Consider the following 17,745-nt stretch of genomic DNA (forward strand, 5'->3'; position numbering starts at 1 on the left):
TGAGCCCTTGTGCCACAACTACTGAAGCCCGTGCGCCTAGAGCCTGCACTCGGCAACAAGAGAAGCCACCGCAATGAGAAGCCCGCGCACCGCAACGAAGAGTGGCCCCCGCTCGCTGCGACTAGACAAAGCCCATAAGCAGCGGCGAAGACCCAATGCAGCCAAAAATAAAAATAAATAGATACAACATTAGAGAAATAAAAAAAGTTTAAAAATAAAAAAGTGAGGCTATTCGTCTGGTTTTGTATGAATATTCATAAGTGTACCCAAATTAATATGAATATTCATATGCTTTGCTACAGAAGTATCAGTATGTTTGGTTACTGAGTGCTGCCCGAGGTCTTGCTGGGAGTGTTAAATTATGATCCTGTACTCTTTTTTTTAAAAATTATTATTTATTTATTTACTTTTTTTATTTTTGGCTGTGTTGGGTCCTAGTTGCGGCACGCGGGATCTGTGTTGAGGCATGTGGGATCTTTCGTTGCAGCGCGCGGGCTTCTCTCTATTTGTGGCGGCGCGTTTTCTCTCTCTAGCTGTGGCGTATGGCCTCCAGAGCGCATGGGCCCTGTAGTTTGCGGCACGGGGGCTCTAGTTGAGGTGCACGAGTTCAGTAGTTGTGGCACGCAGGCTTAGTTGCCCTGTGGCATGTGGGATCTTAGTTCCCCGACCAGGGATCGAACCCATGTCCCCTGTATTGTAAGGCGGATTCTTTACCACTGGACCACCAGGGAAGTCCCGATCCTGTACTCTTGATAGGGAAAAAAGGGAAAGCTTTTTTTTTGGATGGCTTGTTTTTGGTTTTTTGATGGCTTGTATTTTTTCAGCTTAATCTCAGTAAAGTCCTGAGGAATCCTCCCAGGATTTAAACTCACAGCCCCTTGATTCCTGCATATTCAAGGCCTTGTGGAAAGAAATGTTGAGCTTAGAGTCAGGAGGTCTGATTTTCTTCTTTTTACCAATCTTCTCTAGGTTTGTTTTATTATCCCTATGGCAACGCCTAGCAAAAGTGCCTGGCATTTAGCAAGCCCTTCATAAATATATATCGAATAAACTCTAAAACGAGGTAGTTTTTCACTCGTAGTTCCTGATTCCTTCCTTCCTTCCTCTTGGTCCTGTTGCAGGCAGGGGGCAATGGCAGCCTGCCCTCCGTGGGTGAGGGTGCAGGAAGGATAAATCACAGAGACTTTAGGACAGGAAGGGCCCTAAGCGGGTCAACTCCTCTACTCAGCACCTCCCCACAAGGAAGCTGGATCCCCAGTCCTACCCCTTGGGCACGTCAGAGGGTCGCTTTCCTGGATGTGGTAAATGGTCCTCCTCTCCTCCCCTTTCAACGCTTGAAACTAAAATATTCCTTGGAATTGGGTCCTCAACTGCACCTAGGAGTCCGTACCCGCCTCAGAACTTCCTCCCGCAAAGCGCGGGAGCCGCGCAGGCCCAGTACCCTCGCTTGGCCGGCGAGCTTCGACCCCCGCCCGCCCTGGAGGACTGTGGGTGGACGCTCTTGCAGAGCGCCTCTCGCTGGTCGGGGCGGGGGTGGGCGGAGCCAACACCGCCCAGGCCGGGGAAGCGGAGGGTGGGGACACTCTGGCCCCGCTCTCGGTGGTGCGGGGAGCGGGAGGGAGCAGCGGCCGCTCTGGTCGGCGGACGTGCTGCCGAGCAGTCCCGGAAGCGAAGGAGCGATGGCGGAGAGTCCGACTGAGGAGGCGGCGACGGCAGGCGCCGGGGCGGCGGGCCCCGGGGCGAGCGGCGTCGCCGGTGTTGTTGGCGTTAGCGGCGGCGGCGGGTTCGGGCCGCCTTTCCTGCCGGATGTGTGGGCGGCGGCGGCGGCAGCGGGCGGGGCCGGGGGGCCAGGGAGCGGCCTGGCTCCGCTGCCCGGGCTCCCGCCCTCGGCCGCTGCCCACGGGGCCGCGCTGCTTAGCCACTGGGACCCCACACTCAGCTCCGACTGGGACGGCGAGCGAACCGCGCCGCAGTGTCTACTCCGGATCAAGCGGTGAGCCGGGGTTTTTCCTCCCCCAGCCCCGAGCTCCGGGGCTCGACCTTCCCCGCCGCCCCCACCCTGTCCCACCACCACCCCCACTGCCCTCGCGGTGGCCCAGCTCCCAAGCCCACGTCTTGCCAGCCCGGAGCGTCGGGATCCAAGTCCCCTTTCCCCCCGCCCCCAGCCCCACACGCACCAAGCCCCTCCTCGCGTATCCAGGTCCGACCCCGCCCCTCGGTAACCTCCCTTGAGCCCTCAGTCTCCAGTCCGGACACCCTCCCCCACACCTCCCGACCTCCCGCCCGAAACCCGACCCTTCGGCGCTTCAGTAACACCCCCTCCCGCCCTCCGCACCGCCCCTCTCCCCCCTTCTCCACCCCAGCCCTGTTAGATGCAGCCCGGAGGCCCCACCCAGCGGTCCCCTGCGTCGTCTCCTCCCGAGCCCCATTTGTAAGACACACACACAGCTTGCTTTGCCCGGCCTGAGACGTCAGGCCATCCTGGCTTTATTCCCGGCCTCCTCAACCCCCTCCACAGAGTCCCCTACCCAAGTCTAGGTCGCTTCCCACGCATGCCAGCAGCCTTCTCTTGAACCACTTTTCCAGAACCCCAAAGCTCTCTACTCTCACACCTGTTCCAGGAACTCAAGCTTCCATCCCCCTGCCGCCCCCCCACCCAGTCTCACATTGGCTTGTGATATCCCAGTCAAGACTTTCTTTTCTGTATTCTTTCCTCTGAGTCATGTGATTTACTTTCTGAAGCAAATGTACCCAATTGAAATATAGGAACAAAGGCCCAAGGCCCTTCTGTGCTTATTTCTTGGGTGACTGATCTCAGATCATACCATTTAATAGATAATGTTTTTGTGAAATTGCTTAGCATAGTACCTATCACATAGGAAAAGGGAATGCTTTTTAGCTGCTATTAATCCTGAAACCTGTTTGCTGATAGCCAGACTCTCCCCATGCCACCATCACAGTCATCCTCATCTAGGTAATCACATTACCCACATTCCAAGTTCTTTCAGATGTTTCTACCTACTTTCAAGGTTGTACTAAAAATTAAACAGCATACTGTGTGTAAAGTACCTGGCCCAGTGCCTGACACAGTTTGCCAACTCCATCAAGGTTGCCACCTCTAACTTGAGAAACTCAGCACTCCTCAACTCTTGTACTCCTTCAGCCATTTCAGTCTTCCAATCCTAACATATCTCTGAGTTCTGCCAATACTTCTTTTCCTCCACTCTGTCACTTGTTTGCACTTTTTTATGTCCCTCTGTACCGTAGCAAGTCCCTAGATTTCCCACCTATAGGCCCTTGCTCACAACTGATCCATTCTAGTTTATGAGCTATGACCTAGAAGTCCTCTCATCTTCTATAGTAATGACTTCATGTCATCCTCCACCTGAGAGATTCTCAGCAATTTCAGAGGGTCCCCATCCCAACCTGAAGAGGTCTGTACACTATTAGTCTCCTGGGCAAGAAGGCCATTATTGCTCCCTGCTAGCTCACTTGCTTCATATAATCCCCGTGCTAACAACGGTCCACTGTGTGGTTTATGGAATTAGTTTTTTAGTGGAGTTGACTATGCCTTCCCAGTTACCAAGAAATCTTCATGTAGCATTCAGCCGTAGTCCCTGGGAATCTCGGAGGTGGGGAGTGAGTGAAGTGCCATGTGGGAGGAAGTGAGTAAATGGGATGCGGCTTTTCCAGGGCGACATTGGATACCATTGGGATCTCTGATTTTTTTTTTCCCCCTCTCCCTTCCCTCCCCCTGAGGAAACAATGCCCCTTTGATGATAATTTGCTCTCTGCTTGCCTGACAAATACTCAGCTGAGATTTCTTAGCCAACAAGACGGTGCAAACGTTTGTGGTACCAAGCACCACTTTCTCGAACCCTGGCCTCACTGAGGTGATAACAACTGTCCTGCTCAAGGGATTCCCCTTTTTTCTCCTCTCCCTCACTCCCTCCCCCACTTCCTCTTGGTGTTATACAGGGATATCATGTCCATTTATAAGGAGCCTCCTCCAGGAATGTTCGTTGTACCTGATACTGTTGACATGACTAAGGTATGTACCTTGGTGGGGTTTGGGGGTTATTGGGAAATTGGGCCCATAAAGTTGAAAGAGCCTAAAAGAGATTATCCAGCTCACATCTCTGATTACACAGATGAATAAATCAAAACCCCAAGAGAGTAAGTGGCTTGCCCAAGGTCACACAGTGAGGTGGAACAGAGCCTTGAACAGGTATCTGTTTTGGGGTGCCAAAAGGTTCTGGTTGGCTTGGAAAAGCCCAGTTTATGCCTGTTGTCCAAGCTTGATTATTAATAGAGCACTCTTTACCTCTCAAAAATGCTCCAGTTTGGATGATAAATTATATGGTCACCCTATTGTACTAGCCAACTCTTCCCCCATCTTGCCACTCTTGACCTTTAAGTGTGGTGCTGTAAGTCAGATGCCAAGAAGGTTGGGGATGGGACAAGCTTGAGTGAACAGTGTTTGTAGTTACAGGGCCTTGTTTAGGCTCCTGTCCTTACTGATTGCTTTTGAATATCCTTTCCACCCCAAAGACCGTTCCTCTCTTGTCCACACACAGACACAAGAGAAAGCTTAAATTCCTCTGGCATAGATACCTAGACTTCTCTGTCATTGATTGCTCTACCCTGAGAAGTGAATTTTTACTTAAACTGATATCGGGAAGAAATCAGATTACCTAAATCTAGTGTTGTTTAAATGAAAACTCCTTTTAGTGTCAAATTTCTTATAGTAAAAATTCAGATTTGGTATTATTTGTGTGTCTGTTTTGTTTTGAATAGGTTTCCCTTTAAATTGATTTTTTTCTTTTTATGTGGTTGGAAATGTTTTTCCTGGGACATCTTGTTCTTAGTCAAGTATTAGTGTTAATATGCTAGTCCCTGGGGTCCCAGAATTGATGTCATGTTGATACCATTTGAGCTTGCTATTCCAAATGACTGAAGGCTAAAAGATAACATAGGATGCCACCAGGGCAAGGTGGGGACTATAGACAGAGGCATTGGATTGCAGGTCCTTTTTCCTCTTGCTGTTTAAATTCTGAGTAGACTTAAGTGCCTAGGAGCCTTTGTAGATGAAGAAATATAACTGAGTCAGTTAGGTTTTCTTCCCTTCAAGAAGGGAAGTCTTGTTCAATAAATCACAGCTGGAGGAAGAGAACTTAGCATTTTGTTTCAAGTGCTGCTGATTTTTTTATATTATTATTAACCTACAGTGTTGGGGAAAGTTCTGGGGATAGTCTGTGGCTCCGAGTGGACCCTGAGTTTCCCCATTTTTCTTTGTATCTTTCACACAGCTGGATGCTGCCTGAGCCACATCCTCCACAGTAGGTTTGATCCTCTGCGGAGGAGACAGATACTGTAGGCCTCCATCACAACCCTCAGCTCTGCCCTGTGATTGGCACTAGTGCTGTGGCCTCCAATCCCTTTCTTCTTTTCCATTCATCTCCTCCCCTTTGTGCCACATAAATGGAGTGTGGAGTTGCATCGTACGCATGTTTAACCTAGGCAAATCCAAACATACGTGCTCAGTAAAAATATGTATTGATTTCTTAAAATTAAGCATGCTAGGACAATATTTTACAGATGTATATTATGTTTTGCACGTTGGTGTTCTATCCATTTGTTATATAAAATACTGATCAGGGAAGTCCAAACAAAAAACATGCTTTAAGGGAGTTTTAAGGGACACTCAAGGGTGATTTTGGCTAGATTCAATTTTTACCTTGGGCTCTAACTTTAGAATGTAACCCCTGAGTAAGATGCCACTACACTGTAATGGGGTTTCTTAAAATTCCAAAAATATTTATTGGTGTGAGTGAGCACAGGCTATTCATTTTTCATGGTGAGGATATGGAATATGGATTCAGATGAAGGTCCTGCTTCTGGCGTGGGTAGCAAGTGGAAGCCAGGAGGGTTTGGGATGGGACATCACCTCACAATTTTGAGATGGGGTTTTATTTTGCAGATTCATGCATTGATCACAGGCCCATTTGACACTCCTTATGAAGGGGGTTTCTTCCTGTTCGTGTTTCGGTGTCCGCCCGACTATCCCATCCACCCACCTCGGGTCAAACTGATGACAACGGGCAATAACACAGTGAGGTTTAACCCCAACTTCTACCGCAATGGGAAAGTCTGCTTGAGTATTCTAGGGTAAGAGGAGACTTCTAAGTGGCCAAGTTGGTTGTTAGCAAATATTACTCTAGGCCAGCCTTCATCAACCAGGGTTTCTCATTTGAATCACAGGACACAGAAAATGATTGGAGTGACTGTTTCCTCAATTCTCCCCTGGATGGTACTTGATTACTGTCATTCTAGATGCAGAAAAAGAAGTTAATTCATGACGTACAGTGGATGCCTTAGTGAAGTGGTTCACCCTGAGCAGCAGTAGCATCTGGGAATTTATAGCCATGTAGAGTCTGGGCCCCCACCCTAGAATTATTATATCAAGAACTCTGGGGGTAGGGCCAGCAGTCTTTGTCTTACAGGCTCTCCAGGTGATTCTGGTGCAAACTGTTGGAGAACCACTCCCTTAGGGCATCAGGGCTTAATTCTCTCCTGAGCAGGTTGAGAAAGGCTGCAGATCCTGTGCCATTCAAGGCTGTGAATGTCTTATTCCTGAGTCTCTCGTGAGTGGCTTTGGAGGCAGTGGTGGTGATGATGATGATTATGTTTTAGCAACTGAATGAAAAATGTCTGAGGTTGGAAGTCACATCAGATATGAAACACAGATGTTTCAAGTACATTTTTGTTTCTGGGTGCTACCAAGATTTTGCTTCATGTAGTTCTCATCCATTCCCTTTTAATCTCCTTCGGGGGTTAAAAATTCAGAATGGAAATATCTTCTAGCATATTCTGAATTGGTCTTTTTAGTGTGGTCTGAATTTCCCTGGGGCATAGAACAAGTAAAAGTTGAAGTTAAGAAAGTTGCCCAGACTGGTGATACTGTTTTCTTTCTTCCTGTCCAATCCAATATATTAGGTTTGTGTAGGGAAAAGGCAGCTGAAACAAACTTCTCCCTCTGCCCAATTCTCTCAGATCGAAGAATATGTTCTGTGATTGCGGCAGTGAGAAAGTCCTTTGAAGGAGGTTGTCCTTAAAGAAGTCCTTTATCTCGTTAGGGTATAGGATTGTCTGTGCTGGAAGGATAGTGGTATATATAAACCACAGTGGTAAGGAAACTTAGTTGTTGTTTCTGTATGAAAGCTGTTCTTGTAAGTGTTTTTGTATTAGGTTTTCCTTCATTAGGCCAATATAAAACTATTTCGAGCAAACATCAGTTCACGGTAGAAACAGGGGAAGTAAGATGGTGGGGTAAAAGTGGCAGAAGTATTGGGTGGAAAAGGAGAAGCTACTCTGAATTTGAAAATTTGCCGTCAAGAATCAGAGTAGAAAATTCCCATGCGTACTTAGTTGACTATTCACTTTAACAGCTGCATTCCTTTCCTCCCTACCTAGAAAAAAATATTGGGCTGACTTACAAAAGAAATTGAATGAGTTTACCCTGTTGACTTCAATGCCCGAATACTAGATGCTTCTGAGAGCACAAGGTCTAGGGTTCCTGGGGAACCGAAGCTGAGAAGAGAGGTTGAGAGGCACTGAAGAGCGAGCTCTGAGGAAGTTACTGTTCCCCATTACTTACTGGCCTTCCCTCAAGGCCAGCAGGGAAAGGGAAGTGGCGAGTTAACTTGAACAAGGCAGTCCTGGTTCAGGTTGTGTTCAGCTTCCAGCTCAGGTGCCATCTCTTCAATTAATTGAGTTAAAAATAAATGTCCTTAATGTCCAAGCTTCCCTCCTTCTCCCAACATTCCATCAGGCATACGAAAGAGAGGAGCAATTTTGGTGTTTCTCTGTTGTTGAAGATGTTGTTCATGTATTATTTTCAAACCCTCCACACTCTAGAAGTGCCCCTTATTCCCTTTCTGTCCTTTGGCAGAGTTCTGTAGTTTTCAGAGGATTTGACACTCTTTGGGGGTTTGATAGAGAGCTGGATCCCCGATCATCAACCCCACCACATGGCCTCTAACCAGGGAGCTTCAGTCCCTTCTCTGCCTCTGTGCTCAACTTCTCTCTCCTCTCTGACTCCATCACCACCCATAAATAAATAAGCTCTTTAAGATCCATAGAGGTTAACATTTAGCTTGCCTTTGGAGCTGTTTTCTTACCTTATTTCTTTCATTTTGATGAAGGGAACCTTCCCTGGCTACTGTTTCTCTCCTAGCCCAAAGAAAATCCCTTCAAAGTTACTTTGCTTACTTTGCCCTCTTTTGTGACACTTGATAAGAGGATTAGGCAGTTGAGTGATTTCTGGTGAATGAGGGTGAGATGGAGGCTGGGAAATTCCAGAGTATTAATAGTGAAAGAGAAAGTGAGTCACTTATGATGGTGCTTCCAGGCCCCGGGGTACTCGTACACTGGTCTTTCTGTAGGGCCTTTTCCGTCTCTCTCTGCCTCACCCTCTTCCCTTCCTTCTGATGTGTTTTGCAGTACATGGACTGGCCCTGCCTGGAGCCCAGCCCAGAGCATCTCTTCCGTGCTCATCTCCATCCAGTCCCTGATGACTGAGAACCCTTATCACAATGAACCTGGCTTTGAGCAGGTAAGGCCCGGTGGGCCCAGCTTTGGGGTGTAGAATATTGGGTTTTAAGAGATCTGAAAGATCTACTTGAGGGTTTTTGTTTTGTTTTTGACCTGGCTCAGCCCCATGTATTAAACTCGTCACTGTGGGAGAAGAAAGAAGCTGGCATGTGTGTGCCTTAATAATGATTTCTTTTCCCTATTACAATAACATTGTCAAGTTATTTCCATTTGACTTGGATTAAAGTCAGTGGAGTCATTTGGAAATTGATTCTGCGTCTGTTTTGGGGGCTCTTGGAGCCAGTGTGTTCTTCTGTATGCCTCCATTCCCCAGTATCCCTTTAAGGTGCTCCCTAGTGACTACTGCTGAGCCAGACTTTCTTTTGGAGTTGTGAAGTACTGTTACCTGCAGAACCACAGGAACAGTCATTGGCTAGGGCAAGAGTATTTTAGTCAGTGCTGCCAAACAGAAGGTGGAGAAAACCCATAATTCCCAAGGCTGTACTATATGCCAGCCCCTTCCAAACTTTATATGTAACTGCTCATTTAATCCTCATACTAACTCTGCAAGATAAATGTTATCCCCATTTTCAGCCGAGGTAATGGTGACTCGGAGAGGTTAGTTAACTTTCACAAGGACACACAGATCAGGATGTAGTCCCAGGAGCCCAAAGTCTTCCATTGTTTCAAAGCCCCTTCCAGATTACTCATGAGCACAGGAAAAGAGTTCCAGTGATATTATCAAAAGATACAGTAATTCAGTTTAAATGATTAAAACGGCTTAATTCATTTTGAAACTATTTGAGATAACACTAACATTGGTGATTCTTCTGTAGTCCTAAACAAAGGGAAATACCCTTTAAGAATGAACAAAAATTGGGCTTCCCTGGTGGCGCAGTGGTTGGAGGTCCGCCTGCCGATGCGGGGGACATGGGTTTGTGCCCCGGTCCAGGAGGGTCCCACATGCCGCGGAGCGGCTGGGCCCGTGGGCTGTGGCCGCTGAGCCTGCGCGTCCGGGGCCTGTGCTCCGCGGCGGGAGAGGCTACAGCAGTGAGAGGCCCGCGTATGGTTAAAAAAAAAAAAAAAGGAATGAACAAAAATTATTCCCTAAGCCATCCTTTCAAACAAATAGTGAATGTGATTTCAGGAGTAGGTGGAAATGGAAACGGACTTCATTGGCTAACCAAGGACCTGATTTTTACGTCTTGTTTGGAAATTCAAGAGATGGGACTTTTATTCTTAAAACTACCAAACATTCTTGGTTCACAGAACCCCCTTGTCTTGGTAGTTTTTTTTTCACAGTTCCCCAGGCAGAAAGAAATGCCACACTGTTCCATTTGTTAAGTAGTTAGGTCCAAACAACTTACTTCCTTCTCAGATGACTACACTGACTTAATAATAGGATGTGTACACCTGTTCAGTGCCATACAACTTTTAAAATCTTGGAATCAGACCAGAGCCACCACCCTCATTTCTGTTCCCTCCTGTTTTCATATGCTACTTGCTATTTACTAAAGTAGTGACTGAAAATCCAGCTTCGTGAAAACAGTATGTCATCAAAAGGAATGTAATACAGTTCAACATTAAAACTGAACTACCTAGGGCTTCCCTGGTGGCGCAGTGGTTGAGAGCCCGCCTGCCGATGCAGGGGACGCAGCTTCGTGCCCCGGTCCGGGAAGATCCCATATGCCGCGGAGCGGCTGGGCCCGTGAGCCATGGCCGCTGAGCCTGCGCGTCCGGAGCCTGTGCTCCGCAACGGTAGAGGCCACAACAGTGAGAGGCCCGCGTACCACAACAACAAAAAAAAACTGAACTACCTATCTCAAGGTAGTAGTTTGCATGGAATTTCACAGGTGTTGAATACTGTGGTTTTCCTCAAAAAGTTTACAGTATCCCACAGTGCCCTTGTGATTTCGCTGTGGTGCACATTGGGAACCGTGGTGGTAGGCTGAAGGCATGTGTGTATTTCCTGTTCATTACATGTTTTGATCAGAGCCAAGGCTCTGATTGACTAGAGTTGGTGGTGGGAGGGGGGAACAAGGGAAGAGTTAAAGGGTGGAACGCCATGCTCCCGTCTGTTCACGCCCACATGTTCCTATCAGCTCTCCAGACCAGGTTCGGAGTTTTTTCTTTTGAAAACTTCAGGTTCTACTTCTGATAGACAATAGTTGAATTCAATGATGGTGGAATCCACAGATGTGTAAAGGAGTTAACCAGGAAGCATCCCGGTATCTATAGGTTTTTCAGGCTAAGACTCCTAGCATCATTTATACCTTTTTGTCCCACCATTATTCTTATACATGGTTATTTCCCACTTAATCCTTCCTGCGAGGCCTTTCATTTCAGGCTTAGGGAAATTTGATGGATGTGGTTTGCTGCTTATAGGTCAAATGACCCATAACAGAGGATGGGTACTGGTATGTGGGGGGAGAGGGGCGGGGTGAGTGGTCTCAAGGACTTAGTTGCTCTTCATGGATCTGCCATATAGTGGGAAAGGTATCCTCTTAGTTCATTTGCTTGGGTCACGTACCCCATACTAATCCTAAAATCTCTTCCCATTGGCTTTTCTTTTTACCTAAATTTTGTACTTGGATACTGTGGTGTCTGTCACATTATAGGAGAGACATCCAGGAGACAGCAAAAATTACAATGAATGTATTCGGCATGAGACCATCAGAGTGGCGGTCTGTGACATGATGGAAGGAAAGTGTCCCTGCCCTGAACCCCTACGGTATGTGTGAAGAGAGCCCACTTGGTATTGGTATTCCTTCTGGATATTGAGCTTGTTCATACATTTGAGAACCTTTGCGGCAAAGTCCAGTGTTGGGCACCAGAGAAAGAGAGAGAAAAAGGAAAGATGTGGTTCATGCTTTTAAAGAGCAAGTGACCAAGGGGTTACCCAAAAGGAAGTTCAGAGAGCTTTTCGGTTCTTGGAGAGTGCCGAGCCTGATGGGAAAGACATAGTCCATGCCTTCAGGGAGCCCCTGTTTGACTAAAGACACTTAACTGTTATACAGCCAAATGAGGTGTAGAGTACTTCATAATAAACCCATTTCTTAGGGTTCAAGTTTATTTCTGGGTGTTAAAAACTAGATGAGCAAAGAGTTAATGAAACAAACTTTTCTAGGAAATGGGGGGGCAACGGTTTTTTCTTTCTTTTTTCTTAATTGACGTATAGTTGATTACAGTGTTTCAGGTGTATCTAGGAGAATTTTGAGTAAGGTTTGGGATTAGGGATGGCCTGTGGAAAACGAATGAGAATGAGCAAAGTCATGAGTTGAAGTTGGAGTTCAAATGATCAGTATTAACAGTCACTCTCATTTTATAATCCTTAGTGTATAAGGGAAATCAACCATGGGCAGTCAGCTGTTTCTTTTTCCATTTTCCATTGAAAGATCTTTGTAGGAAACCAAATCTGGTCTTGGAAACTCTAGCTGCTGAGTTTGGCATTAAGGTTAGATGGTGAAGGGGTGGTGCCTTCCCCTCTTGTTCCTAAGTGAAGCTGCTTTGCTTGTTTTCCAGAGGGGTGATGGAGAAGTCCTTCCTGGAGTATTATGACTTCTACGAGGTGGCCTGCAAAGATCGTCTGCACCTTCAAGGCCAGACTATGCAGGTAACAGAGCCCCCGCTGCTGACTCCAGAGGCCTCACAACAGACCATGTAAACCCCCCTCACAAGGGTGACATCCACATCTCTCATAGAGTGCAGAGCCCAAAGGAACCTGATGCATTGAGTAGCTGAGGCCCAGAGAGAGACTGAAGTCATATGGAGTTGGTTCTAGGTTCCTGGCATAAAGTAGGTACTCAAGAGTAGAATCTGAATCATCCTGCTTTCTAGCCTGGAATTCCTTCCCTTCTTGGTCAGTAGTCTTTTCAAACCGAGAACATTCAGCCCTCTCAGAACTTAGGGATTATGAGAGTCATCTGTTGGAATTCCATCCCTAGCTCAGGGGGGTGCTAAGAGAAGAAATGCTTAGGGAAACATTGGGTGTGCAATTATTGTTGAAAGAACCTAATACAAGGATGGTAACCAGTTGTTCATTCTCTGCCTCTACTGGGGGAATGTGCTTCTGCTTCCAATAAGAATGCAGAATTTAGGCTTGCTTAATTAAAAGAAGAGGTTCTTACTAAACCGAATTGTAAATAGGATCCAATATAAGCAACTGGTTGAGGATCTTCCTGTCCTGAAGGGCCAGTCCTGTGTATGTTGGATCATTTACTTGCTTAGAAAAGTGGTGACTTGGATAAGTGGCTAAAGCCTCTTCAGGTTCTTTCCAGTTCTTTTTGGTCTGTGTTCCCACCCACCCAGCACCACCAGCAGTGGGAGTAACTGTTTTGTTTCCTCAGGTGCTGCTCAGAGATGGTAGCTTCCCTATCCTCCCTTCAAGGACTTCCCTCCTATGTCCCGCATTTAAACTCAAAGGGCAGGACCAGCTCAAGGCTGACTTGTTTCCTGAACCTTTTCTGAGAATATATCAAGGATGATGCATGCTGTAGCTTGTTCCCCATCAGGAATTATCATTGCTGGTATCCAGCAGCATTTCTAATATTCAGTCTGTGAAGGAAAACCAACTCATGACAAGGGAAGGGCAGGGAGGAGCAGCATCTGGGAAGGCGGAGAATGGGTGGAAATGGAGCCAGTGAGGAAAGGAGGAAGATTTGGGAAATTGACAGCTCCAGAGTAAGTGTGGAGTTCAGTTTTGGGAGAACATAACCCTCAAATGTGAAAAGTATGGGCTGTAGTCACAAGAGACTGACTTACATCCACTGGCCCTTGATCATGATGGTAATGTGTGAGCAGAAGTGTGGAAGGAGTTTAGGTGGGAGAAGCAGACATTATGTGAGAGGGAAAATCGTGGACTTTTTGTAACTGCCAAGGAAAGAGGTCTCCACTTGTTTGGACGCTGGGCAAGCTACTTTGCTGCCATAATCCTTATTTAGCATTTTAAATTTCTTTTTTTATACCCTTCACCCCACCCATAGTTATTTTTGAGACTTTAAGGACAGTTAACCCCTTTCCACGTAATGTTTGGTTATCTTTGATCTCGAGTGACAAGGACTGGAGTGATGCCCAGAAACCTGGACAGGAATGTGATGACTGGTCCGTGGGGAGGAGGGCAGGTGCTTATCCGAAGTCAGAACTCCTTCCTTCTAGACCTGCCTGTGATCTCAGAAAAGCAAATTACCCTTTTTGAGTATAGGGAATGAAGGGTAATTTTCCCCTTATATAGTTTGTATGAGGTTAATTGAAAACACCAGCACACTTAATGATTACAGTCCTGGTCTTGAATTTCTCTTCCCTATCTATCTCGCCGTTACTGTGTCCCCCTTCTGCACAGTGGCTTGCTTTGGGGAAATGCAAACACATTTTAATGTTGGCCCAAGCCAGACCTATCTGGGGTGGTGAACGTGCCACAATATTCCTAAACAAAGATGATGTTGTCTGCTGTTGGGAACTCTCTGTGCTATGCCCCCTTCTGTCCCCATGCTCAGAAGTTGAGCGTGTGTTTCACGTGGGCCTAAAGCTGCTCTGTCTAGGGTGAGCCACCCAGACTTGAATCTTCCTTCCCGCTTGTCTCCTTTCCCCCACAGGACCCTTTTGGAGAGAAGCGGGGCCACTTTGACTACCAGTCCCTCTTGATGCGCCTGGGACTGATTCGTCAGAAAGTGCTGGAGAGGCTCCATAATGAGAACGCCGAAATGGACTCTGATAGCAGCTCGTCTGGGACAGAGACAGACCTGCACGGGAGCCTGAGGGTTTAGACCCTGCTCCCCTCTCCCCTCCCCCCACTCGAGAGTCCCAGCAAAGTCCCTTCCCCCCACCCCAGGGATGGAGAGGCACTTGTGTATCTCCCTCCAAATGTGACATCATCCCGCAAGATGGCAAGAACCAAGCAAGCTTGGATCCCAGGGTGTGGAAGTGGGGAGGCTGTTTCCGATCTGACCTCCTTGGCTCTCGAGCATCTGGGGCTGTGTTCATCCCATATCAGGGGCCAAGGTACCTATGCAGGAGCACCTAGGGCGAGGGCCTCTGGCAAAAACAAAACAACCAACACACCTCTCCACAGGGCCAGCTCCTTAGGGACAGGTGGAGACAGAAATTGCAATTCCTAGAGGGAGTGTGCCCAAATGATTTATGGGGATATCTGGAAGGGAGCTTGGGGTGGGGGGCTGTCTGTGACACTTAAGCAGTCTGGGTGGTTGTCTGTCTGTCTGTCTTCAGTTTTGAAGCAGGGCTTCCCAATGCCCTTTTCCTCCCTGCCTCTTTACCCCCATCATTTCCCACAGGCCAGCATAATTTTGTTTTTCCTAATTTATAGTCACTGTTCTAGACAGACCAAAGAGAAGGAACAGTGGTGGAGTCTAGGCTGCTGATGAGTAAGCTTTACCTAGCACCTGAGCACCTTTCTCCTCTGCCCCCCCTTCCCTCACCCATTCTAGATTTAAGACAGAAGGTAAATGTGACTGGGCCTGAACCAAGGTCTTGGTAAAGCCTGCACAGGCACCATAAGAAGCTGAATTGCCGTTTGTTCCCGCAATCACCGATTTGAAAAGTTCCCAATGCAGACAACTGTTGTGTGTATGGGATTAGAGCCACTACGTAGAACAGTCTTACAGATTTTTCATAAATACTAGTCACAATGAGGGTATTACTCCTGGGGGTGGGGTACAGGGGGGAGGCTGATGCTAGTCCTATTGTATTTTGTTTGGCTGTCCTTGTGTGTTTTCACCTCAGCCTGTAGTCCCCCTCCTCACTTCAAGGCCCAGGGAGGGGGCTTCCGTGGTGGTGGGGCTTACGTGGTGGCGCAGTGGTTGAGAGTCCGCCTGCCGATGCAGGGGACACGGGTTCATGCCCCGGTCCGGGAAGATCCCACATGCCGCGGAGTGGCTGGGCCCGTGAGCCATGGCCATTGAGCCTGCGTGTCCAGAGCCTGTGCTCCGCAACGGGAGAGGCCACAACAGTGAGAGGCCCGTGTACCAGTTTAAAAAAAAAAAAAAAAGGCCCAGGGAGTTGTGGGGAGCAAGGGTGGCCAACGGCAGAGGGGATTGGGGCTGGGACTCTGTGAAGACTCCTCTCCTTCTCTCCCCCCCACCCCCAACTGCTCTTTGTCACTGACTCTGATGGGTGTTTGCCTGGCTGTGTCGCTTCTCTATTTAGCTGCAGTGATCCTTTATCTGGTTGGCTCAGAAAAATGTACTTTAGGTGCCCTGTGACGCTGGGCATCAAGGGAACCCATCCTTCCCCTTTTTGATGTGTTCTCCTGTACTTTCCAGATTCTTACTGATAGGTCTCCCAGTGGGGTATTGGTGATCCACATGACACAGGGCCTCAGTCAGTATCCAGCCACATGTAAGGGAGAGGATAACTTGTACCTGCTCTGCCCGCTGCTAGAGAGGCCTCTGCCTCGTGGGTCGTGAGACTTCCTGGGGAAGTTGGGAAGGGGGTTGGGCGCAAAGGAGAATGTCCTACTTGGGAGGGCAGGAAGCAAAGGAACTGGACAGGAAGTGGGCTTGGGGGACAGAAGTATAGCTTTGAAACCTGAAGGCTGGGCCTCTTCACAAGAAGACTCAAGAAGGGGCCCTGCTTCCAATTTCCCTCTTCCATTCCCAGAGCTAGTACAGGGCTTGGAAGAATGCCCTTGGTCTGTTGGTCCAGTGTTATCTGTCATACATTTAAGTGTTCCCACTTTCAAGTGACAATCCTCTCCTTGGTCCTGCCATGGGCAGAGCATGTCTGGCGTACTAGCCTGACTTTTACGTCCTAATCTTGAGTTGAGGAAATATATGCACAGGAGTTAAAGAGATGTCTTTATATCTGACTGTACATAAATGAAGTTTTTTGTTTTTTTTTTTTTTTCTTTTTGGTGCAATAAAGTTTGTTTTGGCAGAAGGAGGAAGCGCCTATGGGTGTGGGAGGGTTTGTGTAAAAGGAAGAACGGGATTGTTTTGACAGCCACACCTCTCACCTAGGCCTGAAACTGTCAGGGATAAAGATAGTGCTCAGTGGAAGCCAAAAACTTGGGTTACGTGGTGTGGGTGGAAGCAGGACTACTGGTGGCAAAAGTTCCCATCAGTAAGAAATAAGGTCCTTTTTTTGAGGCTGTAACTTTGGCAGTCAGGAGAGGAATGCCATCTTAGCCTCGGCTGCTTTGAAAGAAATACCTGTTCAGGAAGTGAGCTTGTCCTCAAGGACAGGCAGAGGTAGAGATGGGCTCAGGCTATATATCCCCTTGCTAAGGGAAAGGTGTCTTAGTATGGATAGTCCAAACCATTGGGTTTTCAGTTTTCTGATACCAAACGACCCCTTCTTAGGAATTCAGAATTCAGACCATGAAGACGGGGCTTAATGCTGGCCTCCCAGCTCATCACCTTCTCTACTTGCTATAGAAGGCTCTTGCTTTCTGTTACAGAGGCTTTTCCTCTTCGCTGACCATGTGTGTCGGAAGAAATTATACACAAAATGTCCTGCCAACCTGTGCCACGCAAAGCTGCATACAGGAAAGCGTGGGCCCGGGGGGCCTGTGGGCCTAGGCTCTAGCTTTGGCTCTGCTTAAGGTGGTGGCCTCTGGTCAATTAGATTCCTCACCTGCCAAAGTTAAGGACACCTATTTAACTTCTAAGGTTGTGAGGACTATACAAGGTGTATATAAAACTGGGTGTCTGGTAGGTGTTCAATAAATGATTCCCTTTCCCACCCCTGAGGTTAGAGGGATGACCTGATGATCACTATAGGAGGAAAAGGTAGTAAGGAATTTCAGAAATACTGCATCCACTATTGGTAATTCCCCTCAAATTAAATTTTCTTTTCTGTAACCACGATTTAACATTGACCTCTGTTTCCTTCGTACTCGTAGCTAGGTCTGCTGCCATAACCTGGAACCTCTACAAAGGAAGCTGGAAGAGACTGAAAGGGTGACTATTTACTGGTCCGTTAGGGCCTGCTCATTTGAGATAAGGAACATTTTATGAGGAAGGGGTTTGAATTAACAGAGGCTATAATTTATGTCTCAGGGCCACAGAAACTAGACTGTCTAGCCAGGAGACAGAAGGCCTTCATTCTAGGCCCAGCTCTACCATGAACTTATAGATGACCTGTGCAAGTCATTTTATACATGTTCACTGTTATCTATGTTACTCAGGTTATCCTTAGCGG

General features: G+C 47.5%; 1 protein-coding gene across 1 annotated transcript; it reads left to right on the forward strand.

Annotated features, from left to right (window-relative positions):
- Positions 1-1,582: 1,582 nt before the first annotated feature.
- UBE2Z (ubiquitin conjugating enzyme E2 Z) lies at positions 1,583-17,691 on the forward strand. Its single transcript, XM_082861049.1, has 7 exons — positions 1,583-1,993; positions 3,979-4,051; positions 5,981-6,168; positions 8,503-8,614; positions 11,211-11,323; positions 12,115-12,205; positions 14,184-17,691. The coding sequence occupies exons 1-7, from the start codon at positions 1,680-1,682 to the stop codon at positions 14,352-14,354; spliced, it is 1,062 nt and encodes a 353-aa protein (XP_082717175.1). The 5' UTR covers positions 1,583-1,679; the 3' UTR covers positions 14,355-17,691.
- The last annotated feature ends 54 nt before the right edge of the window (positions 17,692-17,745 follow it).

This window comes from Leucopleurus acutus (genome assembly GCF_964270905.1).
Source record: "Leucopleurus acutus genome assembly, chromosome: 19".
NCBI classification, from domain to species: Eukaryota; Metazoa; Chordata; class Mammalia; order Artiodactyla; family Delphinidae; genus Leucopleurus; species Leucopleurus acutus.